The sequence below is a fragment of the Phyllostomus discolor genome, chromosome 11 (assembly GCF_004126475.2).
Source record: "Phyllostomus discolor isolate MPI-MPIP mPhyDis1 chromosome 11, mPhyDis1.pri.v3, whole genome shotgun sequence".
Lineage (NCBI taxonomy): Eukaryota > Metazoa > Chordata > Mammalia > Chiroptera > Phyllostomidae > Phyllostomus > Phyllostomus discolor.
This window is the reverse complement of record NC_040913.2, coordinates 61,383,658-61,396,482: the sequence shown is the minus strand read 5'-3', so window position 1 is coordinate 61,396,482 and position 12,825 is coordinate 61,383,658. Positions and strand designations below refer to the sequence as shown.

Below are 12,825 nucleotides of genomic sequence, written 5' to 3'. Positions count from 1 at the left end.
AGTTTAACCGTGCAGAGGGGACATTTTATTCAAAGGAGGAAGACGCATTGGGAAATGCAGTGCCTTTGACTCTGCAGGGAAAGTTTCGCCCTCGACGTTGTCCCTCTTTCAAAGTTAGGACACTTTCCGTGCAATCAAGTCGCGTCCCGAGAGCCAGGACAGGTGGCATCGTGCCATCCCCTTTCCTACTCGGCGGTCCCTCTCCGCATCCCTGCCCCGCCACTCCCCGGCCTAACGCCGCACAAACTCCCCTCTCCTTCGCGGACGCCTCAGCTCTGCTCGCGCCGCCGCCTAAGGGCCAAGGGAGGAGCTCACCTGTCAGCCGGCGCCCCGCCTTGCGGCGCCCAATGTCTGACCCGGGCGAATGACCGACGGTGCAGCTGCCCAACCAACGCGCGGTTGCTGTACGGAGGACCAATGGGCTGAGCAGCGTGGGGCGGGGTCCCGCGTTTATAGTGCTCTGACAGCGGGCTGGGTGCGCTGACTCTCCTCTGCAAGGGCAGTGGTGCCGACTGGTTAGAGTAGCCGCTCGCAGAGCGGGTCTTGGTGCCTCTTCCGCGCACAAAGGCTCGCGCGCGTCCGGCGCCCGTGGCTACGACCGAGACAAGCCTGCCTGCTCTGCAGGCTGGGAGCCGCGAGGAGTAAGGAGGCTCCCGCGCTCCCAGAGACATCCCTCACCGCTCCGAGCTCCGGGACATGGAACCGTGTCGACGCAGCGCCTGTGCGCTCGGGCCGCTGCCGACCCTCCTGGATCTATAGTGCCGGACGGCCCCGCTCGGGACACAGCGCTCGCCGCCCGTGCCTAGTCGTCTCTCCGCTTTTGTGTCCCGGCCACGCGCCCTCTCTGCAGACCCGCTCCCGGCACCCTGGAGCCGCACGGGAGTAGGCGGTTCGAGCTGGGTCCGGCGCGGCGACCTGGAGCCCCGAGCCCGCCGCGCCGCCGCGCCCCGCGTGTGCGCTCCCGCCTCTCGCCCTGAGAGGTCCAAAGAGAACGCTCCTGGCTTCCGCGACCACTGGAGCTGCTCGGCGCGCCCCGCAGCTGCCTGTGGTTTCTCCCTTTTCTGCCTGGAGGATTGGGGCTTCCGGCCCGAGCCCCGTCCCTCCGCCGCCCCGAGTGCGCGGGGCTGGAAGCGTTTTGGCCATGGCTGCGAGGAGAGACTCCGTGTGGAAGTACTGCTGGGGAGTTTTGATGGTTTTATGCAGAAGTGCGATTTCCAGATCGATAGTTTTAGAGCCCATCTACTGGAATTCCTCGAACTCCAAGTAAGTGGTATCCGCAATCACCCTCACACCCGGGTCTGCCGTGCCCCGCGGTTCGTACGGGAGGAAGGGTTGGGCCGTGGAAACGAAGAGCCTGATTATGGAATCTCGGTATTACCCGCTCCCTTCCTAGATCCCCGTCCCCGATCCACGCCACATTACACTTGGTAGAGTCTTCTGGCTCGGCCTTCCAGCGGGAGCGCCAGCCCGAAGGAGCACCACCCCCACCTCCCTTCCCCCTTGAGCTCACCGACGCTAAAAAGCCCCTGGAGGCTCCGGTGTCTCGTCCGCGTAGGTATCTGATCGCAATGTCTGACCCTTATTTCTTCTGGAGGATGGAGAACAAGGGCACAAACGGGACTGGCAGGCGCGTAGGGGCTGCCGGGCTCTGGAGAGAGGAGGGGATGCTGCACCCCCGAGGAGCACGGCCTGAGACCGGGGGCGGGCGGGGACGGGGCTCGGGGCAGTGGGGCATACCCCAGAGAAGGGAGCCTGTGTCCCAGGGCCGTCTATAGCACCCCGGAGCAAGCGCGTCTCCGCGGTGTCGCACCAGCCAGACGGTCCTCGGAGAGCTCGCCAGCTCCGCGGAAGAACTCCGGAGGCGAGCCCTCTGCTCTCTGCCGGGGAATCGGGCCTTGGCCTTTCCTGGAGAACCCTCTGCACGTCGGTCTCTCCCTTGGTTTTTAAACCAATGTCCCCGAACTCTGTGCGGTCCGTGTAGCTGACGTGATTGTAAGGAAGCTTTCTGAGAAAGCTTACGGCCCTAGCTAAAGCCTTCAAGCTTGGGGAACCTGGACGAGAATGGGATCCTTAGATCCGGCTGGCTTTTATCAAAAAGTGCAGCCTGGAGAAGGCCAGGCCTCGTGGAAATTAACTTTCAAGTGTGAGCACCATAGTTACATTTAGAATTTAGGAAAGGCGATCCATCCCTAAATAACTCGTAATTAGTCATCTGTGCACTCAGTATTGTATATCACCTCATTCTTGGGATATATTTTGAATCACAGCCAGAAATATATTACAGAATCATGAAATTTTAGCCTTGGGAAACTTGGGAAAACTATGGAGACATTGGCTGGATCCCGGAGTAAGCATTTGAGATAAGAAGCAAAAGCAATGGCCTAGTGAATTTTAGGCGTAAAGAGATGGAAGATTGGTTTAGAAATCACATCTTAATTTTAAAAATTATATATCCACTCCTCTAAAAGTGGTCAATTTCAGATTCACCAACAAGCTTACCAAGAATTCCCCATTACAAGGGTCAGAAGCATCCCAGCTGTAAATCCGATAAGTTTATGCATGGTACTAACTAGGTGGCACTTAACAACACTGTTCATGTTTCAAAAATTACTTAATGCATTCTCCTTTCATGTGGCTTGATCTAGTATGGACGTCTTTATTTTATTTTATTTTTTTTTTTAGTGTAAGATGCTGTATTTGCTGAAAAATTAATGTTAGTAACATCTTCACACTGATACCGAATCGGGAGGCACTAGGTGGTGCCAGAAAGTGCCGGGCTCGGACCTGCTCGCAGCAGCCGGTGCCCAGGCTAGGCGTGCGGGGAGCCGGGCTTGGGGAGCCGCGACGAGGCCAGCCAGTGCTTGCTTTGTGCCTACAGAGGTCACTCTTCCATGCACAATGCTTGGGGTGCCAGCCCCTCACCTCTTTCCCCAGGCTGCCTGCTCAGCTCCACTTTGCACTTTCACTGACGGGCTGTCTTGTGGAGTTTACTTTTTTCCCATCAGGACTTAATGTTTTTATTTAAATCTAGTCAAGAAATCCCCATTCACCCCTCCACCGTTCAGCTCTATGTGTATTTTTACTTTATTAACCACTAGTTTGTGTTTCTGGGAAGAGCATTAGAAAATACATACTTGGGAAAAAAGGTAAAGCAATAATTATTTCAATGTTAAGTTTAGACATTAATATTTCTTTTCCTAATGTGTGTAGGGGTGACTATTTACTGACTGTCCTGATTAGCATTAGTCTGTTTTTCCCAGCTGTGGCCACAGATTTAGAGACCTACTGGAGGCCTGCATTTTAGACAAGGAAGCCTGCCTCCTTGTACTGCTGATGTTGCTGTTGGCTTGATTGCTCCAGTCCTTAAGAGTAGAATTTCTTTTATGGTTCTCAAGATAATGGCTTGCTTGGAGGACTGGGTAATTGGTCCCTGGAAAAGGTCTACTTACCAAAGTATGTAGCTGTGAATGCTAGCCTGAACGATCAGAAAGATTTCTTCTTGGAGGAATGACTAAAAACCTCTCTTGTCAAGGGGACACTTTATTTGAGGGAAGTTGCCTATATATTTCCAGGGAAAAGTTTGTTAGTCAATGTGATGTGGCAGGAAGGTAATCAAATGCAATGAAGTTTCAAGTCAGTTCATATGAACTGAGGAACAATTCATTTGTAATGAAGCAACCATCATTGATTAGATTTGTTTCATTCAGGGGTCAGCTTTTTTAGCAGGTGGTGGACATAGGGGGCACGCAGCAGCTGTTTAGATAGAGCATCCAGAAAATCATTTGTAAAATTCACTGTCTCCATACCACTTTAATCACATTGTCCACTGGTCCCATCCCTGAGAGTTTTTGCAGTAGTTAGAAGTTCTATATACTGAAACAGTGGCTCTGTTAGATTATTAACATTGCATCCATAGGCTCTGATAGAGGTGGGTCAGTTGAAGCCATTTAGGTTGTTTAAGCTTTTTTTTTCTTTTTTTTTTTATACCTCAGAGAGAATAGCAAGCCTGGTTTTCATGCATTTGTAATTAACATTTCAGTAGAACAGTTTTTTCCAAGCATGATGTCTTTGCCAAATAAAATACTTATCTATTTAAAAAATATATTGGTTTCACTGTAGAGTGAACAAGTTTGTATTAGTATGGTATTCTATAATGAATTACACTAGTCAGTGTTGAAAATTTCAGTTGAGGATTCATTTCTTATATCCATGGGTGCTATTTCCTATGCACCACATACTAGTTAGTTAACAAAGCATTTTGCTTTTCCCATGTCATTTTTCCCCACATAATGCTGAGTTCCTGATATTGATTGGCTTTATAGAAAAGAATGGCCGGATAATGTCCAGATAACCTATAATACATGGGCTCCACCACAGTCAGGCTCAGAATAAATACGGACCTGTCAGAGATTGATAAAATAAACTACAATGGATAGTGCTGTTTAAACAGTCTATTCAATACCATATATAAGCCAGCCTGCCTTCCATTGTGTCTGAAATTCTTATTTTTGTAGGTAAACAAATGCACATTCAGCACTGATTGAATAGCCCCTTGAACTATGCTCCACAGTTTGCGTTTGGGTTAATCTTGTCGGTTTTAATATAGAGAGAAAAAAGCACAAAGCGCCAGGGGTGGAATTGTTAGTGCTTTCACATCCACATTCCTCACGTTTTGTCAGGATGATAAACTGTAGGTAATGGACTGTCGTTGTTCCCCAGGACAACTGAGCCAGAGAGAGCACAAAGATGGAGCTAAAGCAATATCTCACAATATGCTCGGTAGCCTTCATTCAGACCAGAAGAGAATTTATTTGGGAATCATGTGTCTAGGGACTGCACATTTTAACCTCAGCAATTACAACTTCAAGCCTCAGAAACGGGAGCTGGAGGTTAAGATGATTTGTTAAGCCCTTGGTTCTAAATCTTTCACAAAGCATAGCTGTTGACACTTGTCCAACGGATGCAAAGAAATGCAAATGACTTCAACATTCTTCAATGTTTCTGATTCCTAGGCTAAAAAAAAGTATGAGGACAGGTGAATCAGGCATCATTTCCAGGTCAGTTTAACACACACATGCACACACACACTACAGATGGATGTAGATTCCTCATACAGAGTCAGCTGAAATAATAATGTGTATGTTTGATTAATTATTATAAAACCTCTTATCTGTAAATTTACTGAGATAAGTCTTTTAATTGGTGGATCACCCACAATACCACAATAATTACCTTCAAATTGACATTGCAAAAGGAGCGACTAAATCTTTGCTATTTGGCCTTCCCCTGAAATGCTTCAGGTAGCTCCCAGGAGGTTGAGTATGAACATCTACCTTAGAGCAATATTTCCCCGTGTGTTCTAATAGAAAACTGTTTGAGATCCCAGCATGACTGCCGTGATTTGTCATAGGAATAGGAGTGGAGGGGGAAGGAAATACTGTAGATCCTCATCAAGAGAGAAAAAAATTTAAAGAAGGATATTCCTTTATACAATTTTATGAAAACTTTATTTTTAAACTCTTGCATTGCAAATTAGACAAAAAGAAGCACTCTTCTAAGAAGAATAATGATTAAAATGGTACTCCTATCTGCCTAATCTCTGCCTTCATTTGCTGCTGACATAAAGAGCCTGTTTTTCAGGTCACTTATCATACATCTACATAGATTTGCTTATGAGCTCACCCTTTGTGTAGAAGGGTAGAGCCTTAAATAGGAGTGTTCAACTGTTTAAAATATTTTGATTAAAATATGCAGAACCCATACAACTATAAGCTTCTAGTTAGGAATTAGCTCTTTCAGGGAAGAACTCCATACCCCGCAACCACTTTTTAGGGGAGAAATTAGAATGAGGCTAGGAGAGGAATATAAGAAAAGCAAAGAGGGACGGATAGCGAATGGGACAGTGTTCCGAACAGCTTGGAAAAATTCCTATGGCTTCATTGTCTCTCTAAAGCCAAATAATACAAAGACATAAACAATTCAGCCTATCTCCCATGATGGAAAATGTAAACCGTTGACATGGCTCCCCTGTTTAACTTGTTTAATTCTCATTTTAAATTCAGTACTATACTAGCCGTGTGAACTCTGAAGATTTCTTTAGTAATCCATTTTGTAGTTCCGAATCAAAAACAAAGTGAAAGGGTCTGACACAATTTGCTTTTATTTTTAGGCAAATCAACCCTGGTCATAGTTAATAAGGGGATTACAACTCGGACTAGGTCTTTACAGATGTAATGTAAATCAAGGGCAGAGTATAAAGAAACTGATCCCTTTTGATTGAAGTATGGTAAAAAGGCATAGAGAAACTAGCAGCAGTAATCTGATTGTATGGCAATAAAACCACCATTTTCTGTCTTTCAGATAAAAATAATGTGGTAAATCCATGCAGTTCATAAGATGTAAAGGCAGATAAAGGGTGAAGCCATGGCAACATATAGATTAGCTTGATGTTAGAAATGACACGTCTCTGAAAAGGGTGTAGAAGCGGAGGCCCTTGCTCCAGGCTGTTGGCTATTATGTGAGAACCACACAGACTTGGAAACTCGGATTAGAAAGTATGAAAGCCCTACTTGTGGCCTGGGATGGTTAAAGCAGGAAAGAAAAGCTGTTCAGTTCTTGCTCATTGGTGGCAGATAATATGGCAAAGGTAGATTTCATTGACTGCCTTTTTTTGAGATTGAGATTGGGGCTGATTAAAATTTCACATCACTGCAGTTGTTAAGACCTGCAAGATTTTTCTTTTTAACTCCTGGCCTAACAGCGGCAGCCATTCTGTAGGATTAACTGCACTTGGCGGTCCCTGCCTTAATCTATTTGGGCTTCAGGCAGGGACATGCTGGGAAGGAACAGAGACCAGAGGAGATAGGTAGGGCTCAAGTTATCTGAAAAGAAAACAGAGACCTTTTGATTTCATCCATCTCTCAGACCCTGAGCCATCGCGCATAGAGTGGGAGAAGAAAAGGTAAACGTTATTCTCCCTCTCTCTCAGCCAGAAAGCTCTTCTCTGAGTTTTTCCTTCCTACCCTGGAAAAAGAAATATATATATATATATATATATATATATATATATATATATAATAAGATAAATAAAAGGAGGAATTTAGTTTTTTTTCCCAATAATTAGTAATCCAATATGCCCAAACTAATGGGCTCTCTCTACGTGGTATTTTACTCATAAATGTGAGTCTTAACCTTTGAGTTGAATGGGATAGGTGTACCCTTCATGTAAACAAAATGCTTACAAAAGTGTTGTACTGCCCAGTTTAAAGTTAAATACAACAACAAAATCGTCATGCTGTTGAATCTTACTGCCCCTTGTACTGAACAACCTTGTAAATAAGCTGTACTTGTGTTTTTGCCTTGCACGCTTTCCATTTTAGTCATTAAGCAAAATAAGCCATTGAAGCCATGATTGAGTTACATGCAGAGTGACATCCACAATTGGGTCGAACCAAAAAAAAAAAGGAAATACTTGCTTTATTGCCTCCTATTTGGCATTGAAGAAAAGTTTTAGCAGTTCTTTAGGAGAGCCTGAACTCTTAAGACATTGACAATACTGAAAGCTACAAACACCCCAGTGTTTTTTGTGTTGGAGTGGCTGGCTCAAGGGGATTCAGTGCTGTTTTCTTAACAGAAACATGGGGACTAATTCTGTGAGTGTCTGAAAATCTTCATTAGTGCTAAGTATTCTATTTCAGACCCATTTCATTGATTATTCCTAGTTCTGAGACAGCTGACTTGATCATCTCTTTTGGGCTGTAGATTTATTGCACTTATTGCCTGTTTTTCTGGTCTTTATTATGTGGCTGTCATAGATTAAAAATATTTTTTAAATGACTGCACACAGACCTGCCATACCTAGTGCCTACTTCTTTACCTTCCTTTCTAACTTAATTCATTAATCTATATCAAAAGATCCATTGCACTTGTCTAGATTCATCAGACAGAAGGGACACCCTGTAATTTACAAGCTGGTCACATCCAAGCACCTTGCATTCTACATTTGACAATGATTGCTAATAGCCCATTCAGCTAAAGTATTTGCTTGTTAACAGGGAACAGAGCATGATAAATGTCCAGCAAGCTTGCGGCCTCCTTCAGCTTTTCTGTTGCAAACTGGTGCATATTTATGGCAGGCAGATGACAAAAGAAGAAGTTGGATTGCCCTGGCCTCTAGCTTTCTATTAGGAACAGGGTTAAAGTGATTAGAGAAATAAGGCTGAAAAGCCTTGCCACTTGCTTACTAACCATCATCCAACATTTAGGTTTGTTTTACCTTCTGTGAACATATTTCACAAGTGTTAAAGATAAGGATGGTTGAATCTAGCTAACGGATTCAGAATTGATCACCAAATCTAGAATAGGTAATCAATTATGAAATGTTTTCTATGCTCACTGAATGCCAGGTAAACCTATTGCTGTTGCTCCTGAAGCAAATCAGCAGTGGCTCTTTATTTTTCTTTTTCATGTATAAATTCAAGCTTGTAGTTCTAGCCCAAAGCATTTTGTGACAGGTGAGTGCATGCTTGCTGACTTCAAATAAAAAGCATAGTAGGAGAATGCTCCATTAAAGAAAAACAAGTTGTTATTTCTGCTCTTAGTAACTCTAAACAGAATATACAGAAAATGGGCTATGGTGAGGTATTAATAGTTTGCTGTTTTCTTTCTTTAAAGCATGGGTAGATAAACGTTCTGGCTATTCCCAGTAGTGGGCAGACATTCTGAATGCTGGGAATGAACCACTGGTGCTCTGCCTTGCTTTGAAAACTTTGCAAGTATTATAGATTCTTCATAGGTTCTATATAAAATTATTAAACACTCTAGTTCATTTTCTCCATTTAAGTTTGGTTGCATATAGTTTTGACTACAGTCCCTGGACCATTTGTCCAAAACTTGCTAGTTAAGTACCTATTGCACCCAAGGCATTACTGTTTTTCATGTACGGATTATTCCTGTATCACCTAGAATAATTACGAGTGCTACCCACATTTTTGAAACCAGTATGTCAATGTGTTAGTGTTGCAGGAAAATGTCCTAGGCTTTGGTTTGCTTGGTAGGGGTGTGCATTGCAGGATGGGGGAGGGGGGTGCAACTCCCTGCCTTCTGCCTACCCTACTGTAGCTCCTCAGTCTACACTCCCTGCAGGATACCTTACCCCTGTGTATATCAAAATCTCTGACCTAGAGAATCAGAGTGTCTGAAATGTCTTCTTCCAGCTTCTCTTCAGCCTCTCATGTTCCAGCCTAGACCCCAGTGAGGCTTAGTGTGGTTCCACCATCAGATGTAATGCTTCTGAATCTGGCCAGAAAATATTTGTCTGAATAGGAACTGTCCAATAAGTGACTGGAGCTGGGCCAGTTATGTTCAAGTCTAGCTCAAAATATATCAACCTGCAGAAGATATTTAAAAATGACAGTTTTCATTTAACTACAAGAACTGTATTTGGGGTACATTTTGGATAAAAACAAGTATTCATCAGTCCCAAATCTGCCTGTACCTATAGAAAAATGGATCTTTTATTACAGTGAACAATCTATAAAGTTCACAGTTTCCCCTAGATGAGTGCCCTCTCTTTATGATGTAGTAGATCAAACATAATTTCTTCTAATGTTTTCTCTGTAATCCCACAGCACTTTGATTAAATACCTAGGGCACAGGAACATCATTATACACTGCAGTCATGATTCATATTCAAGTCTTAATCTTCTTCACCACCTGTCCCTAAAAGGCAGGGACAAGAATTGTTTTATTTCATCATTATCTAGTAGCTAGCTTTGACATCCAGTATTAGTTGAATGAACAAACACAACCCAAACGTATGTTAACGTATCACCTGCTATACTGGAGGTCGATCTTTAGAGACCAGTGGCTCTGGAACGTTAGGGCATCAGAATCACCTGGAGGGCTTGTTAAAACAGGATTGTGGCCCTGCCCCCAGATTTCCGGTTTCCTGAGGTCTAGGTGGGACTTGAAATTTACATTTCTGACTAGTTCTCAGTTAGTTGAGAACCATTGCCATAGATCAGGTTTTTTGGAAAACTAGTCAGCATTAGGTTATCATCCTCTTAAAGGCTGTTTTGGGATCTCTGAAGAAATCTGGTCCTACTTCACTGCTCTGTGCTCCCATTTTTTCCCCTTTGGAGGTCATAGGGATCATTGATAGTGGATAATTCGTTGATCTATTCAACAAGCATTTATGAACTGTGAGGTCTTATTACTAGGCTCTGAGAATACAAAGAACAGTCTCTACCCTCAAGAGATTTAAATCCTAAGAGGAGTAGAGGGAATCGTGGTGGAAGCAAAAGCAGTGTGTGCTGTGGCACATGGGAACTTTGTGCACTTGGAACACAGAGGAAGGGAATGGTGTTTATTCTGGAGAAGTGTCTAGAAAAGCAGCCCAGAGAGAGAGCAGGCATTTGTAAGCAAAGTCACGGTAGGTATCTGAAATAAGCAACTCAAAGTAATAACACATTAGCTGAGGGTGCTGTGTGTCTAGAAGGTGTACATCTACAAACGTCTACATTATTTTATCTGAGCATAGAGTCAAAGACAGAACTCACAAATGAAACAAATCAGTGCCATGGTATAGCAAACCCAGTAGTGATTTTTCAGCTATCTTATTAATATGAGAATTAGCAGTACCTTACTTGAAAAGGCTTGTGTTGATCATGGAAAGGTCAGGCAATTCGATTAAGCAGACAGCTGGGCAAGTGCTATTTCAGTTTAGTTGAGAGTACATGCTTTGGAATCTGGCTGTGTGAGCCAGGCCCAGTTCAGTTATTTTTCTAGCTGTGTAACTGTGGGAGCATTTATCCCCTATGTCTCAGTTGTCCTGTCTCTAAAATGGGGACAATAATACAATAGTACTGAATAAAAGTAATAGAATTGTGGTGAGGATTTAAAGAGTTCATTTAGTTCTGTGCTTGGCACAATGGATCAATTAATGCCAGCTATTATTAATTAAAATTAATTGAATATCTATTGTGTGCCGAGCTATGGTACAATTTGCTTTTGACATGCAAGTGCAAAATAAATAAAAGTAAAATGATAATAAAAATTATAACATGGCACTTTCACCTTTTAAAGTCTCTGATGTAAAATTGTAGTTGTTTTGTTGCCAGACGTTTATGTATTCTTTAAGACTTTTCTACTATACGAAGCGAACTTATTTCCCTTCTACCACCAAATCAGATACTCTCTTTTGTGCTTTCTATCCCTAATGTAGTGACATTTAGAACCCTGAAACTGCTCTTACAACTTCACCATGGGTGGAGGAAGGCCTGGGCAGAATTCACTTGTGTGTTCTACTCAGGTATAGTAAGAGATTGGGTTGTTGAATGAAAGCAAATATAACCTGTAGGCATGGCAATATAGCATTTTTTGCATTAATATTAAATGATATTTCTTATTTAGAAACCTACTTACGTGGTGGACATGGTATATTTTATTCAACAAAATTGTATATAGCACTTACTATGTGCCAGTTGCTATTCTAACTGCTTGACAGATACTGATGCATTCAACCCTCAAAGTAACCATCTGAGAGTGGTATTTTATGATCTCTATAATACCAGTGGGGAAACTGAGGCACAGATTGGTTGATTATCTTGCCCAAAGCCCTCTAGCTAATAAGTGGTACAGTCTGGATTTGAACCTGATTACTCTGGTTCCAGAATCCCTCCTGATTTCCTGCCTCTCTTATGCTGTTGCATGGAATAAGCAGAATTTGTATACTAAATTAAGCATGTGTTTGCTCAAAGCAGCACATACAAGGTGGATAACAAGAAAGTTTGGAGTATAATTCTTTCCTTGTCTTACAGTTTTTCCTCTAATGGGCATGCCATTCTAAATGGATCCTTTAAATATTTGCTGTAACAAGGTTGTACCCAGTGGAGACTAGATAGTCATAAAAGTATATGATATTGCCCTGGCTGGTGTGGCTCAGTGGATCGAGCACCGGCTTACAAACCAAAGGGCCGCTGGTTCAATTCCCAATCAGGGCACATACCTGTGTTTCAGACCAGGTTCCCAGTAGGGGGCATGTGAGAGGCAACTACACATTGATTTTTCTCCTCCTCTCTCCCTTCCTCTCTCTCTAAAAATAAATAAAATCTTTAAAAATAAGTATATAATATTAAGGTACTTACTGGGTATTATTCCTCTGGTTATTAACATCTTCATTTTTAAAATTTAAATATTTGATTGTTTCTTTGCTGGGAGAAGAAGTCAGATTTTCTAGAAGAGTTGCATTTAGTTAGTTGTGGAGTATGTGTCAAGCTAAGGAGATAGTATGACATCTTTTTTAGAGTCTAGTCACAATTAAATGCCATTTTATTTTGGATTTGGGAGCTGTGCCAGCTTCCAGCTTGTCAGAGCTGAGAAGACTCAAATCAAGTCCAGGCCTATTTCTATAGCAAACTGGGATTCTGGCTGCTTGCCTGTGGATTCATTCAGTATAGCCCATCTGGCTTTTGATGTTCTGCAAGTTTGGAGCAGTTTATTTTGGGAAGCCAGGCGACAAATATTGGTGGGCCTGGGGTTCTCTTGACTTCAGAGTGAGCCTCTCTGGATGGCATTTCCCTGGATGGCATTTCCCCGAGACTCACCGTCTGCTTATACCTGTAGACCAAGCAGCCAGCTGGAGGTCTCAAGCAACCAGATCTTGATTCCTTTTAGAGGGCTCCAGGGCATCCTCTTACCTCCTCCTGTCCAATTTCCTTCATTTTAGTTCAGTGCAGCTTGTTTGAATAACTTAAGAGTATTTAACTTATGGGATGTTTTTGTTTTTTTGGCCAAGGTAATTCCAGGCTGCTTATGATGACTGAA

At 43.1% G+C, this 12,825-nt stretch overlaps 1 protein-coding gene across 1 annotated transcript in view; it reads left to right on the top strand.

Moving 5' to 3' along the window:
- Window positions 1-471: 471 nt before the first annotated feature.
- Window positions 472-12,825, top strand: part of EFNB2 (ephrin B2) — a 50,826-nt gene continuing 38,472 nt past the window's right edge. The window contains exon 1 of the mRNA XM_028526285.2: window positions 472-1,263. Coding sequence (XP_028382086.1) covers window positions 1,142-1,263 — 122 coding nt within the window. The 5' untranslated portion in view covers window positions 472-1,141. The remainder of the gene's footprint in view (window positions 1,264-12,825) is intronic.